The 22,862-nt window shown below is 39.6% G+C and overlaps 1 protein-coding gene across 9 annotated transcripts in view; it reads left to right on the forward strand.

The window, feature by feature from the left end:
- Nucleotides 1-22,862, forward strand: part of MYBPC1 (myosin binding protein C, slow type) — a 109,341-nt gene that overhangs the window by 67,716 nt on the left and 18,763 nt on the right. For 8 of the 9 annotated variants that reach the window (XM_003269916.4, XM_003269919.4, XM_003269918.4 and 5 more), the window contains 10 exons: nt 3,568-3,727; nt 5,052-5,156; nt 6,256-6,444; nt 7,326-7,460; nt 11,673-11,840; nt 14,136-14,224; nt 17,217-17,412; nt 19,068-19,207; nt 21,016-21,175; nt 21,882-22,018. In XM_003269916.4, the coding sequence (XP_003269964.2) occupies nt 3,568-3,727; nt 5,052-5,156; nt 6,256-6,444; nt 7,326-7,460; nt 11,673-11,840; nt 14,136-14,224; nt 17,217-17,412; nt 19,068-19,207; nt 21,016-21,175; nt 21,882-22,018 (1,479 nt within the window). Of the gene's footprint in view, nt 1-3,567; nt 3,728-5,051; nt 5,157-6,255; nt 6,445-7,325; nt 7,461-10,643; nt 10,698-11,672; nt 11,841-14,135; nt 14,225-17,216; nt 17,413-19,067; nt 19,208-21,015; nt 21,176-21,881; nt 22,019-22,862 lie in introns of all 9 variants that reach the window. The other variant, XM_030821271.1, reaches the window with a different exon arrangement.

Genomic DNA, 22,862 nt, shown 5'->3' on the forward strand with positions numbered 1-22,862 from the left:
AATACAATAAAAAGACAGAAAATCAGTAAGGTTTAGAAGACTTGAACAATACTACCAACCATTTCGAACTGATTGACATTTATAGAACTCTCCACTGCACAAAGCAAAATGAGTATTATTTTAAACCGCACATGGAACATTTAACAAGATAGACCATATTCTGGACAATAAATAATTCTCAATAAATATTAAAGGATTCAAGTCATGCAAGATATGTTTTCTGACCACAATGGAATTAATTAGAAATCAATAATAGATATCTGGAAAAATTCCCAAATATTTGGAACCTAAACAACATATGTCTAAGTAATTCATGGATCAAAGACATCATATGGTAAATTAGAAAATGTTTATGGCTGGGTGCAGTGGCTCACGCCTGTAGTCCCAGCACTTTGGGAGGCTGAAGTAGGCAGATCACTAGAGGTCAGGAGATCAAGACCAGCGTGGCCAACATGGTGAAACCCCGTCTCTACTCAAAATACAAAAAAATTAGCCAGGCATTGTGGCATGTGCCTGTAATCCCAGCTACTCAGGAGGCTGAGGCAGGAGAATTGCTTGAACCCAGGAGGTGGAGGTTGCAATGAGCTGCGATCACACCACTGCTCTCTAGCCTGGGCAACAGAGCAAGACTCCATCTCAAAAACAAAAAAGAAAATATTTGTGAATATTAGACTTGTGGAATACTACTAAATCAGTACTGAATTTTCCTATAACAATTAAAGAAAAGAAATTTGTAATTAAAAACGTATCACGAAGAAAATTTCAGGTCTAGATGACTTTACTAGACAGTTCTAACAAACATTTAGCAAGAAACAATACCAAATTCTACACAAACTCTTCCCCAAAATTGAAGAAGAGAGAATAAGAATATTTACCATCTCATTCTTTAAGGCCAGTATTACCCTTACAGTAAAACCAGACAAAGACATTCCAGGATAAGGAAACTACAAACCAATATCATTCATGAACATGGATTTAAAAGTTCTAAAAAAAATTTAGCAAATCAAATCCAACAATATATAAAAAGCATAATATATAATATATCATGACAAAGTAGGGTTTATCTCAGGAATCCAAAAGTTGGTTTAATATTTGAAAATCAATTAATATGTCATCATATTAACAAGTAGGAAAAAATACAGCCCTCTCAATAGACACAGCAAAAACATTTGGCAAAATCCAGGATCCATTCCTAATATAAATCTCTCAACAAACTAGGAAGTGAAAAGACCCTCCTCAACACGATAAAAAACATCCATGAAAATTTTATAACTATTATCCCACTTAATAGTGCAAAAGTGAATGCTTTTCCTCTAAGATCAGAAAGGAGAGAGATATGTCCACTCTCACTACTTCTATGCAACATCATCGTTGAGCTTCTAGCCAGAGCAACCAGACAAGAAAAAGAAATAAAAGACATCCATATTCGAAAGGAAGAAGTAAAACTGTCTTTATTTGCAGATGACATGGTTACCAATGTAAAAAATGCAATGTAATCAACAACAATAAAAAAACTCCCAGAGCAAATGTTCATAATAGCATTATTTGTAAGATCCAAAAGCTGAAAACAACTCAAATGTCCATCAACAGGTGAATGGATAAACAAATTGTAATATATTCATACAATGGACTACTGCTCAGCAATAAAAGGAAATACTGATATACACAAAAACATGGATGAATCTTAAAATAATTACGCTAAGTGAAAGAAGGTATACTTAAAAAGTATTTTTAATGTCATTTTTAAAAAACACTTTAAAAATGACAATATCAAGTTCTGACAAGGATATGGAACAATGAAATGTACACACATCACTTTTCCAAAGTGGATGTAACAGCAAAATGGTACATCCTTTTTGGAAAATAGTTTGGTGGTTTTTTATAAAGTTAAATATGTTCTTACTATACAATTCTATGGTGCTATGTCTAGTCATTCACCCAAGAAAAATGAAGACATGTCCATACAAAAACCTGTATATGAATGTTTTTAGCAGCTTTGTTCATAATTGTCAAAACCCAGAAACAACCCAAAAGTCCAATTGTACAAACACACAGTTGGTACATACCTGAACTAACTACACATGGAATATACAATGGAATACTACTCAGCAATAAAGAGGAATGTACTAGTTATACGTGCAGCAACAAGGAAAGATCTAAAAAGTATTATGCTAAGAAAAAAGCCAAAGGCAAAAGGCTACATACTGTTGGATTCCAGTTATATGGCATTTGAGAAAAAGGAAAACGAAGGACAGATATTAGACCAGTGGATCCAGGGAGCAGGGTGTAGGGTGTAGTTTAATTGCCAAGGAGCTTGGAGCCATGGTTGAAGGTGATGGAAATGGTTTATATCTTGACTGTGGTAGTAATTATACAATTACATAAATTTGTCAAAATTCATAGAACTATATTTCTAAAAATTGTGAATTTTGCTCTATGTAAATCACAGTGTACACGCAAGCCAACAAAACAAAATATAGAAAACTGAATATGATAGTGTAACATGACCCTATATAAAATTTTTTTCTCACATTAAAAAGAAAGGAGATGGATTAGCTTTGGGAGTGAGAAAAACAAAAAATAAATAAAAACAAAAGAGAACATCTACTAAAATCTTACATTAGAATTTGGCTGATATGAGGAAATTTTGTTCTATTACAAAATGGAAGAATTAGAGAATTATTTCAGGTATTCTTACTGTGATCACTATCTTAGGTTATTGAAGACTTACGAGTCCTAATACAGACACAAAAGAGTAGAGAGTTTACCTAGTATTTAGTGGCAAATAACCAGATTCTAAATTACTTTGACCTTTTCTGTTTTTCCTCTTTGTATATTGGCTATTGATTGTCTTATAGAAGATACAACCTGGGAATCAGAAAAATGTAATCCTGCTTTAAATTTCAGGTTTAAGAAAGAAGAAAAAAAGCGAAAAAATAGAAGAAGAAAATAAAAGAAAGAAAATATAATAGGAGGCTCAACTTCGCTCTGTCTTTACTTTGGGAATTAGATGTTCATTCTTTTGTGTTTTTACTAGAAGAAGAAAATGGAAAATTGGCCTTGCAGCCTTCTTCAATCCTTTTCAGTATTTTAAAATTTTCCAAACATCTAAGAAAATGAACAAATCATTATTTCGTTTCTGATAGGAGTTTGAGGGTTTCTAATTTCATACACAGGGACTCCTCTCCTAGAATGACATTTCTGCACTTGTATTTTTAGTCCTCCAATTTTCTCTTGGAAAAGTTGGTGGCTAGTGGGCTTTGGGATCAAATCCCAATTCTGCTACTTCCTACCTGTGTGACCTTGAGCAAGATAAGTCTCAGTTTCTTTATGTGTAAGATGGTATAATAATACCTTGTCATTAGAGTTGGGGGAGAATTAAACTGAGAAAACATATAATAGGCATGAACACTATATAGTTATACTATATAGTCCACCAAATACACTATATAATCTATACACTATACACTCTATAGTCTGCTGCTGAATTGCTCAATTTATAAGAGACTCTGAAGTAGCCCTTGTTATTGTGTAAATCATGCCACATTTTGTTTCTCCACTTCTTAGGCTATTATGGAAGGCAGTGGCCGGATAAGGACAGAATCTTACCCTGATAGCAGCACTCTGGTCATTGATGTAGCTGAAAGAGATGACTCTGGTGTTTACCACATCAATCTGAAAAACGAAGCTGGAGAGGCACATGCAAGCATCAATGTTAAAGTTGTGGGTAAGTCCTCCAGATAAACACACTTCTAGAATCAAGCTGACATGTCAAGATTCAGAGTAGACTTTCCTTCTTGGTCCTTTCCTTCCGTTTCCTTCCTTTGTCTTTCCTTTGTCTTCTTTTTTTTCTTGCCTAGAGGACTTATCATTGGAGGAAGAATAGCTAAGGTCAGCCATTTGGGGTTGCTGGTCATTAGCTCTCCAAAGTCATATTCCCTTTTGGTGCCCTTTAAACATCACTGAAACACAATTGCTAAATAACTTCCCACATCACAATCATTACAGAGGGATAAGATCTGCCTTGGTCCTTAGACAACTATCTAAGCGCATTTTTCCTAAGCCCAAAACTGAATAAAATGAGTCTGGTAGATTACTACTGTTCCAAGGTCTGATGCTCTCCTCTTCTTACTTTAGTTTCTCCTTAAATGACATATTTCAAATTGACCAAAAACTAAGGTCATTTTTATCAGACACCGAACTATACTTACAAGATATTGTGACTTGCCATTTTTGACTTGGATTGCTACAAGCCAACATCTTGAGTCTTGTAAAACTCCTTGATTCAGTTCTGTGGAAGTTCACTTTGTAGTTAAAAACAACAACCACAGCAACCATATTCAACATTTAGACAATAATTTCTTGGTTAACATTTTCAAGGTAAGGAATGAGAGTCTTGGGTTTCATATGGGGCTTATTCTGTAATGTTGGGACACTGGTTTAAGGGATTTGGAGACATCATTATTTTTACTTGGGGCAAGGGGTGGGCTCATCTTCCCTTATCCCATATTGAGCACAAATTTTTGCCCAAATTAGTTACTAACTTGTATTAGTCTGTATTCACGTTGCTGATAAAGGCCTACTAGAGACTGGGTAATTTGTAAAGAAAAAGAGGTTTAATGGACTCACAGTTCCTTGTAGCTGGAGAGGCCTCACAATCATGGTGGATGGTAAAAGCCATGTCTTACATGGCAGCAGACGACAGAAAGTGTGAGAACCAAGCCAAAGGGGTTTCCCCTTACAGAACCCTCAGATCCCTTGAGACTTACTCACTACCACGAGAACAGTGTATGGGAAATTGCCCCTATGATTCAATTCTCTCCCACCAGGTCCCTCCCACAACATGTGGGAATTACGGGAGCTACAATTCAAAATGAGATTTGGATGGGGACACAGCCAAACCATATCATAAGCATAATTCAATAAACATGGAAAAGTACTCAGAAATAACAGTTTCAATGATTATCACCAAGAAACATATTTTCCTGTTAACTTTTTTTTTCTACTCCCCCTTCCTTATTTTACTTTATCCTATTTTTTGTCTGCCACAGACTTCCCTGATCCTCCAGTGGCACCGACTGTGACAGAGGTGGGAGATGACTGGTGTATCATGAACTGGGAGCCTCCTGCCTACGACGGAGGCTCTCCAATCCTAGGTAACTGCATGTTGGTTAGTCTGTGTAACTGCCAGTACAGTTGTGTCCTCTTTACACATCTTCATACAGAGCACATTTTAAAATATTGCATTTAGAAGAAAACCTATTTTACTGTGACTTTATGCACTCAAAATGAAATATATATGTTGAGATGCTCTGTAATTACTTGAGATTTAAATAGCTCTGATGAATATCATCTGATTGCTGGTTTTCTTTTTGTTTGACGTTTATACACACTAATTTTGAAGCAACTATAAGCCCAACTTCCACCATCCTAGCCAGTGAATGTCTGATTCTACATGATTTTGTCTATGAAGAAATTTCTTTTAGAATTAAATAATTAGGCTGAGCATTGTGGCTCATACCTGTAATCCCATCACTTTGAGGGGCCTAGGGGGGTGGATCACTTGAAGCCAGGAATTCGAGACCAGTCTCGCCAACATGGTAAAACTCCACCTCTGTTAAAAATACAAAAATTAGCCGGGCATGGTGGTGCGCACCTGTGGTCCCAGCTACTCACTACTTAGGAGGCTGAGGTGGGAGGATCACTTGGGCCCAGGGGCGTGGAGGTTGCAGTGAGCCAAGATCACACCACTGCACTCCAGCCTGTGCAACAGAGTGAGACTCTGTCTCAAAAAAAAAAAGAAACAAAGAAAGAAAAGCAAAAATATTTAAATGCTTAGAAGCATTTGCTTCCCCTAGGCCATGAGAATTTTTTCTCTTTGCTAATGGTGAGACTCACGAAACTGGTCATTTCCCCCTTCTTATCTTCCTTGTTGGGACTCAGAGTCAACTACATTGCCTCTGATTATATTGTTCACCTACAGTGACTAAGTTGCTATGGCTGACTTATCTGTGATCCATTTTTCTTCTCTTTGTAGTATAATTTTAATTTCTTAGTCCCATTATTTTTATCTGTATTTTATATTAATATTTCTATTCTCTTGGAATAAGGTAGGTTAAAAATATTTACATACATGTATGACTATTTCACATAGATTGATGACAAAATGCAAAATTTTAAGGACTTCTAATATCTGACAAAGTTTAATTTCAGAGACCAAGGAAAAACCTTAGTTTTCATTTTGCATACCTGCAGGATATTTTATTGAGAGGAAGAAGAAACAAAGCTCCAGGTGGATGAGGCTGAATTTTGATCTCTGCAAAGAAACAACTTTTGAGCCCAAGAAGATGATTGAAGGTGTGGCCTATGAGGTCCGCATCTTTGCAGTCAATGCCATTGGCATCTCCAAGCCCAGTATGCCCTCTAGGCCTTTTGTTCCTTTGGGTAAGTCAAGAGAGATGAGTCTTTGTCATCAGAATCATTGACCCAGAGTATGACTGCTTTCTCTCTGATCCCTAACTGAAACAGGCCTGGACACTTCTTAGAGTTGTAGGTGGGCAGGAGCTTGAAACAGTTAGGGCCAATTTTATGTCTAAGAAATTAAAAAGTGGGTTTGGTCAAGTTGAATAACTTCAAAACATAGGCCCTGGAATTCATTACCATAATTCCAGTGCCAACTGTGGGTGGCTCTGGTTGCCATTCCCCACTGAAAACATGTTGCTGAGTCCGTGGACATATGAGTACTTTCCATTTGCCCTTCTGAAGGTATTAACCTATTAATATAACCCAGCTTAGTGTAAACAACTATCACTGAAACAAATTGAGATCGGTTCAACAGGCTACACTTGGAAACTGGTTTCTTTGCTTTATGGTCACACCTTAAATGTTATCTATTAAATCAAAAAAGTTAGTTCAGTGAAGGCAAAAAAAAAAAAGACATCTCCATTATTTTATGGCAATGAGGTATTTTTTTCAATGGAAAAAAATGTAATACAAGAGTTTGCACTTGGAAATTAGAGAGCAATGGGAAAATTACTCTAGATCATTAGATCCCAAACCTTGCCTTCTTCAACTTCCTTGGGCCTCCCAGCTTCCCACACCAGCTTCTCAATTTGGAAAAAACACACGACAGCATTTCCAAAATTCTCACATTGATCAGCTCTTTGCTTGCACACATCCATGCTCAAGGTGTCTTCACTGAATTCCATTAAGATGTAGGGCTTTTGTGTCTATTTTTATTTGTATCCCCATTGATTTTATCACAGTTCTTGCACTGTAGCTGTGTAGTAAATAGTTTATTCTTTTCTGTCTCTTTTATCTTTAAGCTGTAACGAGCCCTCCTACTCTTCTGACTGTGGACTCTGTCACTGACACGACTGTCACGATGAGGTGGCGCCCCCCAGACCACATTGGTGCAGCAGGTTTAGATGGCTATGTGCTAGAGTATTGCTTTGAAGGAAGTAAGTACAACCAGTAGATAAAACGAATACTGTCATCAATAGGTGAGATATGTCCCTCCCCTTTCTTTTGTCTCTCTTTCTTGAGAACGCATCACCTTCCTACGAAAATAAGATCAAGCCAAACGTCATCCTTCTGAGATGTATACAAACTAAGTCCTTTTTCAGTCCTTGGTGCTTATAAATTGATATCTCAAAAATACCTTGGCTAGGCTGCCAGATTGGACACCATAATTGAACTAAGACATGGGAGGAAGAGATTGTAGCAAAACTTTGGGGACTTCCACTTCTTAAACTGGTGGAATTGGATTGCACCACAGCAATATAAAAGTCTAGTTATGATGAAGCCAGTTGGAAATTCTAAAACCTATACTTGGCCGAAGTGAGCTAGCAAAAGAGTGACCTATTTTGGGTAATAAAGGGAGACTACATATTTGGCTAGTGATCATCACCTGCCTTCATCTAAAAATAAGATGAATTAAGAACCGCTCTTAGTTTTAAAGGAAGCAGCATTAAATCCTTGAGCATATAAGAAATCAGTTCCATATGTAGCAGTAACTTATCTCAGAAGTTGAGGATATAAAAATGTAATCAGTTTAATTTAGGAGGGGAAGAGAAACAAGGCCATAAATTTTTAAAATCACTGATAGAAATAATAGAAAAAGAAAAAATGACAGAAGAAAATATGGGCCAGAATTACCCGAAAACCAAAAGAATGTGAAACTTACCAAAATCCTGTTGTGTTTCTTGGTTTCTTATTTGCCATAACTGGAAAGGGATGACATTTGAAAATGGCTGTGGACTTGGGTTCCATTCTAGATGATGGTAGGTAAACAATCTCCCAGGAAACTTGTTCAAATTCCACAAACAGTAGCCCAAGACTTCACCTCCAAGAAAACTCTTTGGACACCAAACTTTAACATAGATCCTCCAAATGAAGGAAGGAGGTTACGAAGCACATTTGGGAAATCAGGAATGTGAACACAAATGCACCTCCCCTGGAGGAAACTCACTATGGAGAAGAAACTTCCTATGAAGAGAAAACTGCTGAAAAAGAAATACCAGGTGCCCGGATTGGGGCACCTGTGGAAATGCTCACCTCTGTTCTGGAGGGAAGAAGAGGAGAAGGACAATGAAGTATCCTGACACCCCTCAATCCCTCTTGTGCCTACTCCACACACGGAGTCCTATGATTGGTTTCTTCAGGATTTAAAAAGCCACTAACCAAAAGCAGTGGAAACATCAGAAACTTCCCAGGGTTAACCCAGTAAGGGAAAGGGATAGTGTCACTAATGCAACAAGTAAATTCTTGAGCACTTCAGTTTATTCCTCTTCCATCCTCCTGCCCCCGTTTAAAAAAATCATGAGCACTCCATTCTGTTTTGTTGTATTGTCCAGCCAGCAGAATATCCCAATCTTATGAGTGATGTGGCCTTTGAGCATAAACCTTTTGTGTATGTATGAATCGAGCAAATTCTTTACTCTTTTCTTTCTGATAGGTTTAAAAAGTAAGAAGATACAGCAAAATGATAGATGGCTGTCATTTTGACGTTACCCACCTTAGATAAAATACAACGAAGTGTATTTTACAAAATTTTGCGTGTGGTCTGTGTAGATACATATGTATATCCGTGTATACATATGTATATGTACACAGTCATTATTATGTATATATTTTGCCGAGTAACGTTTTGGAATTAGCTTTCTATGGGAGTTCTCTCACAACGTGTATCTCTTTCTTCTTGCAGTCTTTTCTTATTTTCTTTATGTGGCTGCCGACTCTTCATTCTCTTTTAATGGCTGTTGTTCTCCAGACTAATTTTCTATAGTGTTTAATGCTTTTAGAGACGTCAGGTTTTATTCTGTAAGAGAATTCTTTGTTTTGTAAGATCGTGTGTGGTTTTGGACTCTGCCTTTCTCTTGTTTCTGTTTTGTTATAATTTTTTTAATGCCTGCAGCATTTTACTCTTCTTCGTTTTCTTTCTGCACTCTAGTTTTTTCTTTCCTTTCTTAAAAATTCTCCTCACATGTTAAATAACTTACGTGTTCCTTCCTCATCCCCTGGGACACCATCTTCTTTGTCTGTGTTTCCCCAATTAAAGTGGTTCCAATGTGAAGAGATGGGCTATTTTTGTTCCCCCTCTGGTCTTGTTTCGTCCTGTTTTCTCTTGAAATTGTCTCTTTTACTAGTTCTTCACTCTTTTGTACATGTTTTCTGAGTCTCTTATTTTCACTTTCTCATCCACTGTCTCTTGACTATGAAAATACCGACACAGAAGCTCCCAAGCAGACCATTTGTTTAAAGATGTATCTGTTTTTCAAAGACATAAGGAATTTTTATTCTCCACATGCCTTCCTAGCTGCCAGGATATTCTAGCTGCCTGCCCCTTCTCCTTGATACTCCTGGTAGGGTTAGAACAAGAAAGAGGCAAAAGTTCCAAGGGACAGCCAGTCCAGTCCCCAATGCCTCCACTCCTCTCCTGATACCGAGAAAGTCATCATCCCAAGCCAGTGGGTATTCCCAAGACCACCCTGTGAGCCGCCCATGTGGGATGCGGGACTCCGGGCAGGCTCAATTTGTTTTCTTGACAGAGTTCATCGTCATGGGAACCAGGGCTGCCTCCTGAGCTGCTGGGGCGATTCTATTCAGAACTTGGGCCCTGGTAAAACAGGGCTGGCCTTATCCCAAGGGCCTGCACTCCCAGTCTTGAATGAGGGAGCCCCACTGTGGGAGCACTGTGTTCCCTGGGCACCCAAGAGAATCCTCCCCTGCCAGGGCGGCAGAGACAGGCACAAGGATAGACTGTCTCACTGTGCGCTGCTTCCCCGCAGATTCCAGGACCTGCTCCTCTGTTTTCTTCAGGGTCTTGCTTTGTTCTTTTCTATCTCTTCTTCCCACCGCTGGAGGTGTCCCAGCCTCCTTTCTCCTCTTCTCTATTCTTTTCTTTTTTCTCCTTTTCTTTGTGGCAGGTGCCTCAGGACAGAAGCCACAGTCTGCACAGAGCAGGCTGTGCTCTCCTGAGGAACCCCCCTAACAGCGTTTGGTCTCTTCCGTCACTACTCTGAGGACAAATCTCTTTGCACACTTTGCATACTTTACTAACAGAGAATGCTGACTGCTGATACGATATTCTTCTGGTGTGAAAGTGGGTGTCTTTAATTAATTTTAATGACGGATTCTCAAAGGTACATCAGCAAAACAGTCTGATGAAAATGGGGAGGCTGCCTATGATCTGCCAGGTAAAGTATTTTGTGAAGCTCTCAAATTTTCTTACTATATTATAATGTTTCTGGGAATATTGAATGACCAAGCATGAAGAATACTCATCTCACACACACACACACACACACACACACACACAAACATACACATACACACACACACACAAACACACACACACATACACACACACACACATACATCCTTAGAGTTGGGGGAGAGGGAGCAGTGAGTTAATAGTGTGGGATCAAAGTCTCCTTTCTTCCTGTGGGCAAAATGCATACTAACTTTTAGATGCTGAAACATTTGTAAGCCCTCAATGCTGGGTTAAAATTCTCTTGATGTGGTACACAAGCTGCCAAAAACTTTTTAAAATTAGATTTTGGTTGCAAGGATAGAATGGTACCAACTCCTTATGAGGAATCAGCCCATGAACTGTGTTTTCTCTTTGTGATATAAGCTTTTTCTCTTCATCAATGTGAATAAATATGATCAGGTTCTCTATACCCATGTCAGTGTCTTACAAGAGTAAATCAGCCAAGATAAAAACATATTATATGACTATAAACGTCAATGTCTCTCATTCATAAAGATAGCCTTTTCCTGTTTTTCTGAACTTTAATGTGTATAGATGGCTAGCTATCATGATTGCATGAATCATTATAAAACCAAATTGGAATAAAACTGCTACAAAATTCTTGTGGACAGTTACTATTACTCAGGATGCTTTCATGCTGAACAAAGATTTTTCAGAAACAGCAGAATCTTATAGTTTATTTTTCCTATTATTTATGTTAGCTATTTTAGGCTGTTTTTTATTTAATATATGAAAAATGTCTACCCATGTAGTCGGAGTCCAGATCAAAGTCATAATCTCTCTAAGTGATGTATTATTATGAGCAAAATACTAATTTGGAGTTGACTGTAACGGTTAAGATGATTTTTTTCACTAAACAGCGTTCCTCCTTCTTTTCCTTTTCTTTTACGGACTTCAGCTGAGGATTGGATAGTTGCAAACAAAGATCTGATCGACAAGACGAAGTTCACCATCACAGGTCTGCCAACAGATGCAAAGATCTTTGTGCGTGTGAAGGCTGTTAATGCAGCTGGTGCCAGCGAACCCAAGTACTATTCTCAGCCCATTCTCGTGAAGGAAGTCATAGGTAGGTGACAAGGCTTTCAAAATTTAGACTCCATTTTACATTGTTCACTTTTTTTTTCTTCAAACTACTTTCTTTCTCAAAACCTCCTATTTTGTTGTTACTCGTTTGATATTTTGTTAATGCTTCCTAACAGTTAGAACTTAACAAAAAAGCTCTCTTCAGGCAATGTGGGAGATCACCTTCAGGTTTATCTTGGTACTCTGAGGACCAGTTAGTTAACCTCTCCTGGTTCCAGGAGCCAACTCTGGCTGGGCTGCCTATTCACAGTGGAGAGAGAGTATGTTAATACAACCATGCAAACAATCCCTACAACAGCCATATGCCTCCAATGAATCTGCAGGGTCAGAACTATTTTCATAATATTATGAATGTATTATTTGTACCTTAGCCAGCCTTGCCTTCCTCACCACCATGCACTCAACAGTTGAAATAAAAGGGCCAGTTTTGCCTTAGAGCCTTTTTTTTTTTTTTTTTTGAGATGGAGTTTTGCTCTTGTTGCCTAGGCTGGAGTGCAATGGCACAATCTTGGCCACTGCAACCTCTGCCTCCCAGGTTCAAGCAATTCTCCTGCCTCAGCCTCCCAAGTAGTTGGGATTATAGATGTGCACCACTATGCCTGGCTAAATTTTTTGGTATTTTTTAGTAGAGACAGGGTTTCACCATGTTGGTCAGGCTGGTCTTGAACTCCTGACCTCAAGTGATCCACCTGCCTCAGCCTCCCAAAGTGCTGGGATTACAGGCGTGAGCCACCACGCCTGGCTCTTAGAGTGTTCTTAATAAAGCATAAAAATAATTAATTTTGGCTGAGCACAATGCCTCATGCCTGTAATTCCACTTCTTTGGGAGGCTGAGGCGGGCAGATCACTTAAGCCCAGGAGTTTGAGACCAGCCTGGGGAACATGGCAAAACGACGTCTCTACTAAAAATACAAAAATTTGCTGGGTGTGGTAGCGCACACCTGTGGTCCCAGCTACGCAGGAGGCGGAGGTGGGAGAATCGCTTGAACCCAGGAGGCGGAGGCTGCAGTGAGCCAAGATCACGCCACTGCACTTCAGCCTGGGTGACAGAGCAAGACCTTGTCTCAAACAAAACAAAACAAGAATAAGAATAATAACTTTGGTCAAATCTTGGCTCTTGAGTATGTTTTTTTCTAGACTTGTGTGACAATGAAATGCAAAGTATGTCTGAAGTACTTAGGCTGCACACTGCAGTACAATGGTTGTCCCCAGGAAAAGCACCATACAACTGAGTTGGAGGATGAATAGGTGACTTTTTTGCACAGAAGCTCCACTTTTACTTGAGGAAATAAGTAAGAAGAACTGCTTCATCCCTGTGAGCCTATGAGCCTTTGACTCCCTGCTCCTGATGGATTTGCAGTGACATGCTCTAGTATCTTCATGATGTTTAATTAATGAATATTAATACACAGTGGGCCAGGGTTGCCTATTATGTACTTCACCATTGTCACACAGGGAGAAAGTTACTGTCAAACTCCAACAGAGTCACCTAAATAGCAAGTGCTGGGTGCTAACATTTTGTTTTTTTCTGGTAAGGAAGAATGGACAGTCCTCCCAGCTAATGTGGTGCCTATAGATCTTTTGTGGAATGTTCCCTGGCAAATATACTCACTGTTAGAAACTATGAATGACTGGCCAGATGTGGTGGCTCATGCCGGTAATCCCAGCACTTTGGGAGACTAAGGCAGGTGGATCACCTGAGGTCACAAGTTTGAGACTAGCCTGGCCAACATGGCAAAATCCCATCTCTACTAAAAATACAAAAATTAGTCAGGCATGGTGGCATGTGCCTGTAGTCTCAGCTACTTGGGAGGCTGAGACATGAGAATCGCTTGAACCCAGGAGGCGGAGGTTGCAGTGAGCAATGCCACTGCACTCCAGCCTGGGCAACAGGGAGAGACTCTGTCTGAAAAAAAAATAAAAAGAAACTATTAAAAGTATGCATAGTATGTATAAGGCCCTAAGAGAAATGTATTTTTCTATAAAGTTGCTTTAGGCTTATTATAACAATAAAAATACAAAGTTGCAATAGAGCCAAGGATGTCAGGGATAAATTTTGCTGAGTCGAACTGTTAAAACATCTCTGCGTGGAAAAACACACACACACACACATTTTGAACCAGTTACCATATATCGTCTGTTAGTGGCACATCTCAGATTTTATTGCAGAGATATGACCACAAGGGTATGCTGGCGAGCATCATGCCATTTTGCTTTTGTAAGGCTATTTTCAGACACCAGACTGATTGCAAAATTGTTCCGTTTTACCCTCTCTCAGAACCTCCAAAGATTCGCATCCCAAGACACCTGAAGCAAACCTATATCCGCAGAGTTGGAGAAGCTGTCAATCTGGTTATACCTTTCCAGGTAAGAGTTCAAGGGTCGCTCTTTTTCTCTTTCCAGGGCTGGGTTAGTTTAGGAAGTAGGAAGAGGTACTCTAGCATTTAAGTTCATCATGATTCAGGATTTCCTCAGAGGGAGAGGAGGTAAATAAAGAATGAAAGAGTATTGGAGAATGATTAAGCAATCTCCTGCTATCAAAACAGAGAAATCTATAGAAACCGTCATAGATTTTCTTTCTGCATGAGACAAATGAGATATAGTCTTGCCTGAAGTTCAGGGACTATGGTGGGCAGGGAAGAAACATCAAGGAGATACCAAGTGAAGAAATGCTTGAAGATTCTTTTGTTCCTATACACTTGTAAAACCCATCATTTTAAGTGAAGCTCTCAGTGTAACATTCAGGAAAACAGTGTGTGCTTAGTTCCCACAATGACCCCAAACCAAAATAATTTCAATAAGGGGGACAACTGAAATTTGAAACCACGATGACACTAACTGAAATATATGAACAATATTAAATCATTGTTCCAGCAAAAGAATCTGTTCTTCACAAAATTCACTAGTCTTTACTTACAATAGTCAATTTTGGTCTTATACAAATACACACACATGCCCTGCACCTGCCAACCCTTACTCTCCAGCTCCCTATTCATATGACCCCTCCAGACAGTGCTGTTCAATAGAACTTTCTTCAATGTTAGAAATGTTCTATATCAGTGCTGTCCAGTATGGTAGCCACTAGCCACATGAGGCTGTTGAGCACTTGAAACGTCTAACCAGGAACTAGTGTGACTGGAGAAATAAATTTTTAATTTTCTTTAATTTTAATTTTAATTTAAATAGCCACATGTACCTTGTGGCTATCGTACCAGCCAGCCTGGCCTTAGAATGTAGGTCTCTACACACATTTGACACTCATACACACATACACACACACACACACACACACACACACACACAGAGAGAACTCTGTTCAAACCCAGGATCCCATGAAACCAAACTAAAGGGATGGCCAATTCAGGCCATCCTCATTGCACTCCGGGTGCAAACCTAAGGAGAGGCATTGTGTACTACATACCCCCGGCATGAAATCAGAGTGAAAGCCAAGGAGGAAGTGAAGCGGAACACAGCTGAGGAGGAAGTGGCTGGCTTGGCAAGGTTCTTCTCACTTTCTTTCTCCTGCAGCATCAAATAAAACCAGAAGTGACAACAAGGCAGGTATGGGGGACCCAGCCCCAACCCTGCACTGGGGCTGCTGAGTCAGCCCTCAAGTCTCCACATCGTTCCTGCCACCACAGCTAATCCCAGTTCCCAGATCTGGGGGTCTACGTGTTCAGTTTCTGTCACTGAGTCCGAGAGAGAAAAAATCATGAGAACAGGGACCCCCATAGATCTGGCATCCCAGAGACTGTTCAGCCCCCAGGAAGGGAGATGAGACCAAAGTGTGATGTTTGTATATTTGTGTAATCTCTAGAGTTCACAAACATTTTCTCATTTGATCCTCAGAAACACCCTGTGAGGCAGGAAGGCCAGATTTCCTTACCTTGCTTGAGAGGGGAAGAAACTGACAGGGAAGTTAAGTGACTTGCCCAATGTCACACAGAAAGTCAATGGTAGGGCCAAGAACAGAGTCCATGTCCCCGTCACTTAATTCAGTGGTTTTGTTCACTCTGTATATTATTAGAGAACCCACATTTTTCCCTAGTGGCTAACAGCAAGTTGTACATTTAAGGAAAGAAGCTTGAACTGTTTTTCCCTATCTTCAACAATGTCATTCTCTGCTTCCCATGTGTGAGTCTGAACATCCCCAACCACTCTTCAGGCTCTGAAGCAGTGGTTTGGTGTGTAGCTCTACATCTCTTATTATAACCTAGCCATGTTCAGAGCCCACAGGAAAGCTGTGCCTTAGCTGACAGAATTCATGCTTGGTTCCTGTCTGCCAGGGTACGCCTGGATGCTCAGGGATTCTAGGAAATTCCTTTGTAATAGAAATGGAAACTCAGGTTCATGAATGGGATTATGATTTCTTAAATTCTGCTCTTAAAGAATAGTTTCAACAGTGAGAGGGAACAGAGAGAGAATTCTAGACAAGTCTAAAATGAGCAGCACAGGACAGTAGAATAATAATCACTAACATTTAGATGATATTGGCCGGGCACGGTGGCTCACACCCGTAATCCCAGCACTTTGGAAAGCTGAGGCGTGTGAATCACATGAGGTCAGGAGTTTGAGACCAGCCTGGCCAACTTGGTGAAACCCTGTTTATACTAACAACTACAAAAATTAGCCAGGCATGGTGGTGCGTGCCTATAAACCCAGCTATTTGGGAGGGTGAGGCAGGAGAATCCCTTGAACCCAAGAGGTGGAGGTTACAGTGAGCCAAGATTGTGCCACTGCACTCCAGTCTGGGCGACAAGAGCCAAACTCTGTCAAAAAAAATTTTAGATGATATTAACTACAAAAACTTATGTATTTGGCAGAAGCTTTCTCAGGACTTTAATCTTTATAACCACTCTTTGAGATAGGTACTACCATTATTCCCGTTGAGGCACAGAAAGCTTAGTAAGTAATTTGCCCAGGGTCACACAGACGTTAAGTGGTCAGGAGCTAGATATAGATTCCAGGGCCCCAGAGTCCATGCTCTTAACAATTATCCTGTGTTGTGTAGGCTTTTGGGGCCTAGGAGACCCAGCTGGGAGACCTGGTTCCAGTGTTTACTTAACTGCAAGACGTTGGGCAAATTATTTAACTTCTCTATCCAAAAAATGAGGATAATGATAATAAGCTTGACGTGAAGATTAAGGAAAATAATCAATGTTATGTACCTAAGGTAGTGCCTTGCACATAAGATACAGATTACAGCTTTGCTGCTGTAATTGCTCACCACCAGACGAGAAGGGTGGTGGTTTCCAGCCCTGCCTAGAATGGGTTAAGTCATTGTCCTTCTCATAATGCTGAAGAAACATCTTGAGACAATATGATTTACCCCCTCTGCTTTTGCTGTCTTTCTTTTTAGGGAAAACCAAGACCAGAATTAACTTGGAAGAAGGATGGTGCAGAAATCGATAAGAATCAAATAAACATTCGCAACTCTGAGACTGATACAATCATATTTATTAGAAAAGCAGAGAGGAGTCACTCTGGGAAATACGATCTGCAAGTCAAAGTGGACAAATTCGTGGAGACCGCATCAATTGACATCCAGATCATTGGTAGGTTTAGATGAAGGAACCAGAATGTTCTGTCAAAGCAGTATAGGGATGAATTGTCCTTGTCCCTAAGGCAAGAGCAGGAGTTTTGTTAGGCTGGCTCTACATAAAACTCTTTTTTTAGATTTGTTTTTTAAAAATAGATAAATTAGGCCGGGCGTGATAGCTTACACCTGTAATCCCAGTACTTTGGGAGGCCAACGTAGGCAGATCACTTGGGGTCAGGAGTTCAAGACCAGCCTGGCCAACATTGTGAAGCCCCGTCTCTACTAAAAATACAAAAATTAGCTGGGCATGGTGTAATCCCAGCTATTTGGGAAACTGAGGCAGGAGAATCGCTTGAACCCGGGAGGTGGAAGTTGCAGTGAGCTGAGATCACGCCACTGCACTCTAGCCTGGGTGACAGAGTGAGACTCTGTCTCCAAAAAAAAGACAGTAAGATTTGTTACCATTTCAGAATGAATTCTCACCAACTCAAAGGACTAATCATGGGAGATTTAAGGCATATATGTTCAAGAAAATTAATGAATGTACTTTTCAGTGAAATCCTTCTGCACTATTCTACAATCCAGCACTCTCTTACTCTTAGTTTCTCATCTCCCTGATGATAAAATTATTTCTTATGTTGAATTCTTACATTCTAGACATTATAGATTCTAGCTATAGTTTAACATGTTTCTTACTACACCTAAAATTTACTAACAAAGTTTTCATGGAGAATGAAGAATTTTTTTTAATATTAATATAAGGAAGATGTACTTAAGCAAAACTGAACAGTTAAACACTGAATTCTTTGATCCTGCCAGAGTAGTTAGATACTCACTTGCCCAAAGAATAAATAAGATTAGTGCTTACTTCTGTCCAGAGTCAGGGGAATAGAGGAAGGACCCCTTATGGATGGACCCCTCTCACTTAAATTATACTGTAATTTTTGCAATGTCAAGAAATAAATTTAAGGCCGGGTGGGGTGGCTCACACCTGTAATACCAGCACTTTGGGAGGCGGGCAGATCATTTGGGGCCAGGAATTTGAGACAAGCCTGGTCAACATGGTAAAAACCTGTCTGTACTAAAAATGCAAAAATTAGCCAGACATTGTGGCACAAACTTGTGGTTCCAGCTACTTGGGAGGCTGAGGCATGAAAATCGCTTGAACCTGGGAGGAGGAGGTTGCTGTGAGCCAAGATTGCACCACTGCACTCAGCCTGGGTGACAGACTGAGACTCTGTCTCCAAAAAAAAAAGAAAAGAAAGAAAGAAATTTAAGAGCAGAGCTAGAAAAAGCCTTGTTTCCAACCATTGTTATCATTGTGTTTCAGTAAATTTGTTGAAAGTTGCTCTAACCAAAGGGGCAACTTCCTATAACAGCCTCCTACCTTAAAGGGTCATTCCTTTTAAATTAAGCACTCTTTTCCCACTGGCTAATCCTTTTTCAGTTTTGTTAAGTTGAAGGGAGTGTTGAGGCTGCTCTATGCCCTTTGATCTGGCCTGGCTCCATTCTACTGGAAGGCAAAGGGTCTCAGAAGCCCCCATGGTAGGGTCTAGAAGAGTGATGCCTCCTGTTAACAGAGGAAAGGGTCTTTTAAAATATCCTCATGAAACAAAATGTAGACTGGGAAAGAAAGTGACCTTGCAGTGACACCATGAATTCATCCTGTAGACCGTCCAGGTCCACCCCAAACTGTGAAGATTGAGGATGTCTGGGGAGAAAATGTCGCTCTCACATGGACTCCACCAAAGGATGATGGAAATGCTGCTATCACAGGGTATACCATCCAGAAGGCTGACAAGAAGAGCATGGTAAGGTCTGGCTTTGTCTGGTTCATCAGCAGCAAAAGCACATTTCATCAGAGGTAAAGGAGGTGGCACAAGGGCCTCACTGGTGAGGAGCCAACTGGGGCTGTGGAGAAGTGATGTGGCAGAGCAGAAAGGAAAAGACCTGTGGAGCCACAGAGCTGGACTTGAACCCCAGCATTGCTACCTAAGACCACATGTATAAGGACCACATGTGACCACAATCACTTGAGCTCTTTGATCTCTATTTTCCTCATCTATATAATGGGGGCACAAATATCCCTTGCTTGATTATTACAAAGCTAAAATGATAAAAAGCAACTGGTTCAATGCTCAGTAGAATTCAATAAGCTCATTCATTTAACAAATATTTACTCGAGAACTTGACTCAGATTTACACCCATGCAACTCTTTCTCCTTGTGAAATAAATGTTGGATACTGTGCACTTATGTCTACAAAAAAGAAAAAAGACAGACACCAGTTAGAAAAGAAAGATTCTACAAGGTTACAGCATGTGCAAATGCAGAAAGGTCTGAAGGAGAAAAAGAGCTTAATGCAAGTTTGTCCAACCAGTGGCCCACGGGCCGCATGCAACCCAGGACGGCTTTGAATGCAGCCCAACACATATTTGTAAACTTTCTTAAAACGTTATAAGTTTTTTTATGATTTTTTTTCAGCTCATCAGCTGTCGTTAGCATTAGTGTATTTTATGTGTGGCCCAAGACAATTCTTTTTCCAGGGAAGCCAAAAGATTGAAAACCCCTGGCTTAAAGTGTTTAAAAAGCAACCTTGTTGGAGTATGACTTATTATAAACTTATTTTATAGATGAGGAAACTGAGGCTCACAGAGGATAAATGACTTGCTAAAGATCACCAGGTTTTCTCACGCCTGAAATCCCAGCTACTTGGGAGGCTGAGGCAGGAGAATTGCTTGAACCCGGAAGGCGGAGGTTGTAGTGAGCTGAGATTGTGCCACTGTACTCTAGCCAGGATGACAGAGCAAGACTCCATCTCAAAAAGAAAAAACAGAACCAAAGTTAATAATATCAGCTGGGAGCAGTGGCTCATACCTGTAGTCCTAGCATTTTGGAAGGCTGAGGCAGGAGGATTGCTTGAGCCCAGGAGTTTGAGACCAGCCTGGACAACATAGGGAGACCTCCGCTCTATAAAAAATAAATTAGCTGGGTGTGGTAGCACGTGCCTGTAGTCCCAGTTACTCGGGAGGCTGAGGTGAAAGGGTCTATTGAGCCCGGGAGGTCAAGACTGTAGTAAGCCAAGATCGCATCACTGCACTCCAGCCTGGGTGACAGAGCGAGATCCTGTCTCAAAAAGAAAAAGATATATAATAATAATGTTAAGTAAATGTACTGGATATTACTAATGTTTCTCTAGTGATTTAGCTTCAGGTCTTTCTCATAATAAGTTGGCACTAAAATTCTGTAGTTATACTTTATTCTACAAAAGATAGCTAGGAAGACAAATAGGTAGGTAGACAGGTAGATAAATAGATGACAGACACCTAAAGGTTATGAAAAAATATAAAGATAGTAGATGACATCTAGGGTATATGAATCTAATGTGTACATGAAGATTAAATTACGTAGTCAATTGCAAATAAGTTGTAAAATATTAAACAAAATATACATTGTTTCAACACATTTTAACAACATATATTATTACTCTCCATATAAAAATGAGTGATCTTTTTTCTTTTTGTTAATAAAGCATCCTTGTTATTTATCCCAATCTACAGTTAGAAAAACTGTATACTTTTAGGTGATTTTCCTCCAGTTATTATTTTTTTTTCATTTAGGAATGGTTTACTGTCATTGAGCATTATCACCGAACCAGTGCCACCATTACTGAATTGGTCATAGGGAATGAATATTACTTCCGGGTCTTTTCTGAAAACATGTGCGGCCTCAGTGAGGATGCCACCATGACTAAAGAGAGTGCAGTGATCGCCAAGGATGGTGAGTTGGGAATGGACTGACATTTGAAAACCTTGGTTGACAGTGACTAGACAGAGAAGACTGGAAAAAGAGATGTGGTGAAAGGGAACAAAAAAATGGTAAATGTACATTGTAAAATTATGATAATGGTGTTCAAGTAAAATTTTAATTTTACAGGTAAAATTTAAGTGAAATTATATTATTATTGCATTTTTTTACAAATATAGGCTTTAATTAATTCCAGCTTCTAGGCAGTGGATCTATAAATGGCTAATACCCCAGAGGCAGGAAAAAGTAGACATTTTCTTCTAGAGTTTCTACTTTTATTCTTGGACACCTTCATTGTAGCTACACATGGGACCCACTCTGTGATAAAAGGAGAAACTAAATTCTATCCTTATCTTTTCATTTCATCATAAACCACTCTTCTAAAAACCTTCCTTGTGAATTTTCACATTAGAACAAATTTCTATTCAAAATACTCAGAAAGACACCAAAGTCTTCTCAATATCTGGTTCAGTTTCAGATGCCCCCTCTGGCTTTCTATACCACGTATGATTGGCTACATTCATACCCCTCAGAATGTTTGCCACATGGCATTTGCTCATCTTTGTCCATGTTTTTCTAAGTTCAGGGAAGTTTTAATCATGTGTAAAGTATGCCACCAATAATATATTCTCAGGCCAATTTACATAATTTTAACATATTTGTAATGTTTGTTTTTAAGGTAAAATCTACAAAAATCCAGTGTATGAAGACTTTGATTTCTCAGAGGCACCCATGTTTACTCAGCCTTTGGTTAACACCTATGCCATAGCTGGTTACAATGCCACCCTAAACTGCAGTGTGAGAGGAAATCCTAAGGTACTATATTCTTCTATCACATCAGTTAAAGTCCTTGTCTTGTATTTGCGGTGTTATAATGTAAGTAACAATATAAACAAATCCAGCTGCTACTTGTGTTCTCCCACAATGGGAGATTAGAGGGGGGTAGTGGTAGATAATTAGGCACACTATTCAGATGTAGTAGTAAAAAATGCTTACATTTGTTTGCTAAGGGATTCCTTCTAAAGAAAAAGCAAACCACATATTTAAAAAAGAACACCTCCTGTGTAAGGAGATGGAAGTATAATAATATTGTTTCACTTGGAAAATTAGGTGGTAATGTCAAGAATTCTGTGATAGGTTAAAGCAAACAACAATTACACTACACTGTCTGTGATAGGTTAAACAACAATTACACTACACTGTAAGACAGAATATAAATGTGCTTTGATAAGGGTACCGTGTGCTAAGAAGGGAGATAACATATCCGGTTGAAGAGATTAGAAAGGTTTCAAGGTTTCATGTTGGCATTTGAAAAGAACAACGAATTAATGAATATCACTCAAAGAGATGTACATATCCCTGGGTGCAAGAGAGAAAGTACCCTAGAATTGGGAAAATTTATGAACTTTTTTTTTTCCTGTATATACCTTGATCAGAAATAGGGAAGTTGGCCGGGCGCAGTGGCTCATGCCTGTAATCCCAACACTTTGGAGACTGAGGCAGGTGGATCACTTGGTCAGGAGTTCGAGACCAGCCTGGGCAACATGGTCTCTACTAAAAATACAAAAATTAGCTGGGCGTGGTGGCACATGCCTGTGATCCCACCTACGTGGGAGGCTGAGGCAGGAGAACTGCATGAACCTGGGAGGTGGAGGTTGCA

The sequence above is a fragment of the Nomascus leucogenys genome, chromosome 10 (assembly GCF_006542625.1).
Source record: "Nomascus leucogenys isolate Asia chromosome 10, Asia_NLE_v1, whole genome shotgun sequence".
NCBI classification, from domain to species: domain Eukaryota; kingdom Metazoa; phylum Chordata; class Mammalia; order Primates; family Hylobatidae; genus Nomascus; species Nomascus leucogenys.